This window comes from Octopus bimaculoides, chromosome 6 (genome assembly GCF_001194135.2).
Source record: "Octopus bimaculoides isolate UCB-OBI-ISO-001 chromosome 6, ASM119413v2, whole genome shotgun sequence".
Taxonomy (NCBI): Eukaryota; Metazoa; Mollusca; class Cephalopoda; order Octopoda; family Octopodidae; genus Octopus; species Octopus bimaculoides.
In genome coordinates, this window is record NC_068986.1 from 9,932,070 (window position 1) to 9,940,372 (window position 8,303).

At 39.8% G+C, this 8,303-nt stretch overlaps 1 protein-coding gene across 1 annotated transcript in view; it reads right to left on the bottom strand.

Moving 5' to 3' along the window:
- Window positions 1-8,303, bottom strand: part of LOC106873553 (BUB3-interacting and GLEBS motif-containing protein ZNF207) — a 28,337-nt gene that overhangs the window by 17,677 nt on the left and 2,357 nt on the right. Inside the window, exons 2-3 of the mRNA XM_014920976.2 lie at window positions 1,435-1,561; window positions 426-558 (exon numbers count right to left, since the gene is read on the bottom strand). Coding sequence (XP_014776462.1) covers window positions 426-558; window positions 1,435-1,561 — 260 coding nt within the window. The remainder of the gene's footprint in view (window positions 1-425; window positions 559-1,434; window positions 1,562-8,303) is intronic.

Below are 8,303 nucleotides of genomic sequence, written 5' to 3' on the forward strand. Positions count from 1 at the left end.
AAGAACTGAGCATGGATGAGTAGAAGTTGCAAGAGTGAGTGGTGAGGAACATAATAAAGTACAAATGTTGAGGGGAGGGGTGAAGGGAATGGTGGATATGAGGTGGGGGGGATGTCCAATGAGGCATGGGGTGAGGGTGTAAAACAGCAGAAAACAATGATACATAAGAGAGAGGCATTGTGCTTGGTGAATGGTGGTAGAGAAGAGCTAAAATGTTTGGTGGCCGAGGAGCAACGCTATTCTATGAATTCCATTTGTATTGACAGGACTCAATTGTAAAACATTCTGACAAACAAAATATCATTTTATATTAGCAATATTAGAAATACTTGAAAGATATCAATTATCTAAAAGTGGATTATCTCATAATTAGTATTGAATTCATTAAGAATAATGGGAAAAGAAAAAAAACTGTGGTGAGGTACCTTTTCCAAGTTTGTGTTTTTCATGTTCTTTCATATCTTCTTCAGGAATTCCTTCCATTCCATAGATTTCTATTTCTATGTTATTCCGACCAGGTAATGCATTGGGAACTTTATCAACTTTTTCCTTATGAACCTAGAAAAAAAGGTTTTTTTGTAAATATTTAGCATTTTATTTAAGGACAAGCTGATGACAAAAATGTTGAAATGAAAAAACTAGTATCAGAGAAATTTCAAAAGAATATCTCATGGAACTCTCACTTTCCATTCTGTTCCCATCTACCAAATACACTGACAAGGCTTTGGTTGGCCCAAGGCCATTGTAGAAGACATTTGCTCAAGGTGCCGTGCAGTGGGATTGAGCCTGGAACCACATGGTTGGGAAGCAAGCTTCTTACCACATAGTCATGTCTGCACCTATATATTTCTTCATTCTAACCTAAATTAATCTTTACAAAACTTTATATAATTTAAAGAAGTAATTCAAAAATGGACATGGTAAATTTCTCTTCTACGATAGAATTTAAATTCTATATAAATTATTATTTACTAGACATTTCTAATCATTAGAAATAAAGCTGCAGATTAGTTTGATAAAGATCATCCCTTTCTAAGCTATTGACTAAATCAAACTCGGCTACAAGACACAAGTGCTGCACAACTGTGCCAACCAATAATCAACAGGAGATGTTTCTATGTCACTGTGACATGACTCAAGAAATTATTGAACATGAAATCAATAATCAATATTGAAACAGTCTTGTATGGTGTGTGTGTGTTAGCAAACAACAGGGGGGGTAGATATGATGTTAAAAGCAGAGCATGTTGCTGCAAACCAAGCTTATCAAGTCTACCATGCTCTTAATGAATTTAAGGGTACTGGTAAAATCCAACAGATATGATCAATAGGTCTGGCCCCTGGAGGAATTTAATAGACTAAATCTCAAATGGGGATTCAAATAACAAATAATTAAAAAAGGGAAATTAATTTTAATTGAAAGCAATCACTTACTTGCATACAATGTATCGATAAACCAGGCCCCGTGTAAAGTTTCTTGTGACATATATGGCATTTGAAGTGCTTTGCTTTTTGATGTTGTATGAGAATCTTTTCATCATCAAATTCTCTGTTGCAGTACCTGAGTTAGATTTAAGGAAACAACTTGGCAAAATAATATTGGTTTCAAATTTTGACACAAGGCCAGCATTGATGGGGAGGGTACAGGTTGATTACATCGACCCCCCCCCCCACCAATGTTCAACTGGTACTAATTTTATCAACCCCAAAACGATGAAAGGCAAAGTCAAACTCAGACAGACAAAATGCCACTATGCATTTTACCTGGCATGCTAATGGCTCAGCCAGCTCTCTCACCACTCGGTAAAATATATAAAAAAACAAAACAAACATATATGAATTGTAAAGAAATAATAAAGTAGCAGTTCTACTGGCCAAGTGAAGTCAAAAGTTTTGGTTAAGGTCTCCAAAAACAAACCTTTCATTCAGTGTGAGAAATTAAGAATTCTATCTGCTGTTTCTATTGCAACATCTGATGGTGTTTACCACAATAGCAAATGAAACAAGTGTACCATGTGCTATATGTACGTGTATGATCATCATCATCATTTAATATCCATTTTCCATGCTGGGATGGGTTGGATGGTTTGACAGGGGCCTCACTGTTCTGGCAGGGTTTCTACAGCTGGATGACCTTCTTAACACTAAACACCTTACAGAGGGGACTGAGTGCTTTGTACAGGGCACCAACACCATGCACACACACTCATACTTGATGCACCATGAGTTGTAGCAATCATGGACCTCCATCCTCAACCTCCCAATGTACAATTCACTCTCAATCTTTTCCAACTTCTTTTCAATTACAGGAAAAATTCATACATACAATGGGGCTGTGGCTGGTACAGAATGTACAGGGTCAGTGATGTCATGTGAGTGACCAAAGGGCTTTACTGAAAGGAACAGGAGTAAAGGAGGTCATGCAAGCAGAAGGACTGCTAGCATGGACCTCATTTGCTCTGGGGTTCTCACTTGGCATGGATGTGGTAGATGCATAAGCTGAGGGAATTTGGTGTTAGGTGGGGTAGGGCCCCACCCCCACGGATATATCCCGACAGGAAAGGATTGATTTATGCGAGGACTTGCAAGGTAGGTGAACTACACTTTTACCCCCATGCCACAAATACAGACAGATGATGCAAACACAACACACTGGATATACATGGCTGTATGGTAAGAAACCTGCTTCCCAACCACATAGTTCTGGGTTCGGTCCCACTGCATGGCATACTGGGACAGAGTCTTCTATTTGGCCATGGGCAGACCTAAGCCTTGAGTGAATTTGGTAGATAGAAACTGAAAGAAGCTCATCATATATACATGCATGTGTGTGATTGTCCCCCACCACCACTTAACTGGTGTTGGTGTGTCTGTCCCCATAACTGAGCAGTTCAGCAAAAGAGACTGATAGAAAAAGTACCGGGCTTAAAAATAATTACTGGGGTCAATTCATTTGACTAAGGTGTGTGAGGGGGGGGGGGGAAGGCACTGCCCTACTGATGTGAATATCTCTTCAGAAATCAAAGAGAAAGAAGATAACTATGGACAACTACTTTGAACCCTCCAGCTTCTAAATTCACACTTATCACCATCATTGAACATCTGATGTCCATGCTGGCATGGGTTGGACGGTTTGACCAAGGCTGCACCAGACTCCAGCCTGACTTGGCATGGTTCCCTTCCTAATGCCAACCACTGAGAGTGTAATGGGTGGTGCTTTTAGATGCCATGACTGCAATTTTACTTGGCTTGATGGGTCTTCTTCTCAAGTATAACAATGCCAAAGGTCTCGGTCATTGCCTCTGTGAGGCCCAACACCCAAAGAGCTTTTCATGTGCCACCAGCCAGACTTGGTTTTGTGAATGACAATCTGAATAGGTTAAGGTTTGCAAGAAAAAAAATCAACCAGCCAACTTGCACAGTACAATCTGTCAGCAGTGAAAATATGCCAGACGTTTCTCAACAATTTGAAATTGTTTTGTTATCTACATTCCAACAATAGGACTTTGTATCTTTGTTAAAAACTAGCTCCTTCCTTTAAGGAAGATTTCAAATAATTAAAAACAGAAGACCACACACACACACCAGAGGCTCCTGAAACAGTTTCAGTTGACTTCAACGTATCAGTTTCTGAGAGCAGATTTTATTTTGTTAAAAATATCAAAAGTAAATTTCAAGGACATTCATTCTTTATGTAATATACATGTGTGTGTGTGTGTGTATGTATACACAAACAAACTCGTCTGCTTTCATTCATATTCAAATGAAAACTAGGTGCGGTCCAACAGTTTAAGTTGTTGTTCATAACAAGTCATTTCTAAATCAGATGACACAGTTTCTCTCTGGAAAGCAAACTTCATTTCACATTGTTCTAGTCTAAAACTAAATACCAGTGACACCTTGGAAGTCAAACCCTGTGTGATGGACTGTTGTCCCACCAAGGACCACCTGGTACTTTTCGTCATTGAAGCAACACCAAAACTTGGATAAACTCTGACCTCATATGAGACTAAATGCAAGAGATAATACATTGAAGTTTAACACACACACAAATACGTCCATGTCAGTGTGCATGCATGACAAAGTGCTAATGTATTGAGAGAAAATTATAAGAGGCATCAGATGTAATGTGCAAGAGAGGGAAGACTGCTGGCATTGAGCATGTGATGCATATACAGTAATCCCTCAGCACATCATGGATTTTTCTGGTTAATACATGTAAATTTATATCGCAGACTCCTCAGTATATCACAGGTTTCTGCGGCCGATAGGTATTGATAATTTTTAGATTTTAATTATTTCTGTGGGTGGTTTTGAAATGTAATACCCATGACAGTTGAGGGATTACTGTAGATGAGAACAGTTGCATAAAGAAGTGCTGATTGCTTTAAGTGGATGGAATTCATGGAAGAGACACACAGGAAGACATGAAATGAAGTATTGAAGTCTGATCTCAAGATGCTGAGCTTTATGGATGAGATTAAGATAATTGGTGATTTATTGTGCTCGAGAAGACCCATCACACACAGAAAAAGCTCTATGCACGTGCAGTGCCCTCTTCCCCCTCCCTCTGCCCTATTAAGCAACCTCCCAATTCTCATCCCCTATCACCTCTTGCTCCCCTATTTATGGTACTACTAGGGCTGGTGACATATTTCATTCCCTTCATCCATCCTCTCCCTAGAATTGCTTCCATTTCCACCAATCACCTGTTATCTCAACAGCTCTTCATCTCTCTCTCTCCCCTTTACTATATTCCATTCTCAACACCCTCTCACCTCTACAATCACACCCCACTTACTATACCTCTATATCTCCCTCCCCACTGCTCCAACACCTTGCACATCATGGGGGTGGTGGTGGTGGTGTTACTTTCTGATCTATTCTCCTCCCTGAACTACTCATATATCTCCCACCTAACACCTCTCCATACTGACACTTCCCTCAACTGAACCTCGACCCCGGGTTCATCACTCACTACAATCAACTCCATCACCATCTGTTACTACCCTTTACACTATGAAAGCACCAATGCTCTCCTGCCCACATCCTCTCTTAAGCTCACCTTCTTATAATTTGAGAGTTTGCTCTGGCGCTCCCTCACTCCCTTCCCTTTATCTCCTCAACAACCACCCACATCTATATATAATAGGGGTAGGCCATGTGTCTCCTCTACAGCCAGACACTTGTTTCTCTATTTTACTTCAGCCTCCCCCCCCCCCGCCTCAAATATTCCCTATTTAGTAGTGGAAACCTTTTCTTCTCACCGCTCTTCTTCCGTCATGCAAGTTACTTAGCAACGTTCCTAGTGCTAGGAGCATGTAAAAAGCACCCAGTACACTCTGTAAAGTGGTTGGCATTAGGAAGGGCATCCACAGAAATCATGCTAAAACTGACATTAGAGCCCTACACAGCCTTGCAGCTCACAAGATCCTATCAAATAATCCAACCCATGCCAGCATGGAGTGTAGACATTAAATGTCTACATGATGATCATAAATATTATTGAAATATTATTTACGATGATCATAAATATTATTGAAGCATTATATATCGCTACCAATAGCAAACCTGAAGAGAAAGTCAGCTTGCACAGCATACAGAAACCACACACACACAGTGTAGTAACACAGATGAATCAAGTTTCAACATGAATCTGTTTACAATATACAGAATAATCTAGCTGGATATTGTTAAAATACAAAAACAATTCTGAATTTTTTCTTCAGCTGTTCTGCATCTATTTTCCCGTAATATTGATTCATACTCAAAATCAATAGCAAACGATAAATATTTATATCTGATTATTGTCATCTCTGCATGTTCAGTCCATTGGTTTCAAAGTTGTTCTCCACCCACCAATAGTTATCTAATTGTTTCCTCCTCCCACTGCTGCTAATGTGCAGGTGAAAGCTAATTTTACATACAACAAAGCAGGCAGATTAATGTCATTTACCTGAGCACACTTACATCAAGTAATCAATTGGAAATTTCAAATTGGGACCTGGAAATGGAACACCAATCTCCAAAATCTCGAATTTCTTTCCCAGTCTTACATGCTGTCAATATTTACAAAGTTTTCATACTTATAATTTTATGACCCCCTACCATTTCTATCCCAACAGTCAGAAGGAATTAGTTATACATGGATTGTAAGGGGTACAGAACACGTTCACACCTACAAGAGATCCTTAAAAAACAAAAACAAATCCTGGGTTGTTCTCAATTTCCTTGAGGACATTGAGACGAAACCCATGAGATGTTGCTTCCAGCCTGGTAACATTCCATTTCTTGTTTCTTTATTGCCCACAAGGGGCTAAACATAGAGGGGACAAACAAGAACAGACAAAGGGATTAAGTTGATTACATCGACCCCAACTGGTACTTAATTTATCGACCCTGAAAGGATGAAAGGCAAAGTTGACCTCAGCGGAATTTGAACTCAGAACGTAACGGCAGATGAAATACCGCTAAGCATTTCGCCCGGTTTGCTAACATTTCTACCAGCTCGTCGACTTCCCAGAAATGGAATGTTACCATTCCATTTCTGTTAAATGCAATGTTACCATTCCATTTCTGTTAAATGCAGTGCTTTGGGTAAACAGTCAGTGAAGTTCAGCAGACATGTTCCCTAATCACTTGATGTCCAATCAAACCACAGACTTTAGTATTTATTTTGATGGTGTACGAGCCAAATTCTGCAGGCCAAAGATGGATCAAGTCCAATCTATTATATGGTAATTATTCCATAAAATGAGGTCACTACATTGAAGGAGGAAATCAGAGAGTGGGATGTCAGTTAAAATTTAAGCATTTCATTGCCATCTCTTTAATGTCCACTTTTCTGTGCTTTCATGGGTCTGATGGAGGAGATTGATCTTCTATGGCTGGATGCCCTTCCTGTCTCCATGTCCAGACAAGTTTACATGAAAGATTGGAAGTGAATGACACTGCTTGTATGACAGTGACATTCAATTACAACTATCACATAATGTTAAGACAAGGAGGCACAAACACACATATATATGAAACTGGCTTCTTTTAGTTCAGTGCCAATAAAGGAATGAACCTGAAACCATAATGGCGGGAGACGGGAAGCGAAGTTCTTAACTGAGCCATTAATTAATATTATTAAACATAGGCGCTGACATGGCAAAAAGTTTGCTTCTTGACCACATGGTTCCAGGTTCAGTCCCATTCCATGTCATCTTGGGCAAGTGTCTTCTACTACAGCCTCAGGCCAACCAAAGCCTTATGAGTGGATTTGGTAGATGGAAACTGAAAGAAGCCCATCGTATATACAGGTATGTCACCATCACTTGACAACCAGTGTGTATGTGATTTACATCTCCTTAACTTAGCAGTTCAGCAAAACAGACTGATAGAATAAGTGGCAAGCTTAAAAGAAAAAAAAATGAAGTCCTGGGGTTGATTCGTTCAACTTAAATTCGTCAAGAGGTGCCCCAGCATGACCGCAGTCTTACAACTGAAGCAAGTAAAAGACAATTGAGATCATTCTTCGGAATGCACATTTTTGTCAATTGGCTTTGTATTGCTATTAATGCGTTTTATCCTTATTTTACTGATGAAAAGAGGAGGGAAACCAGATCCAATTTGGTAAGATTTTACCTAAGAACAGAGGTATTTCATGCACTGCTTTACCATTTCTGCCAACAGAGCTACAAAACAACGAATTTATAAGACAGGAGAATAAGACTGTGTGACATTCATGCCTATTTTCAAAGGCATGGACAAAACTTAGTTAATAAAGTGGTTGCTGCCAGCAATCAATAATGAATGAACAGTGGAGCCGTTAAGTTACGGGGATGTGAACACACCAATACCGGTTGTCAAGCTGTGATAGTGGACAGACACAAGGACACACACACACAAATATATATATATACGACGGGCTTCATTCCGTTTCCGTCTACCAAATCCACACACAAGGCTCTGGTCAGTCTGAGATTATAGTAGAAAACACTTGCCCAAGGTGCCACGCAGTGGGACTGAACCCGAAACCATGTGATTGGGAAGCAAACTTCTTACCACAGAGCCACGCCTACTGACAGCCGGAAGTGACCTCTGACGAAGAAAAATAAACAATGTCAAAAACGAAAACACCTAATTAGCTTCCTCTTTAACCCAGAGCAATTAGTAACGAAGTGGGCGTTCCTTACATTAATCAAGCCGCTTCCTTTCATTAAAAAAAAAAGAAAAGAAAAAAATGGCCACTTCTTCCCCCAAAAGGTGTGAAAACGGCAGAGGTCTGGAACAGGTCATCCACATAAGCTGGATTTTCT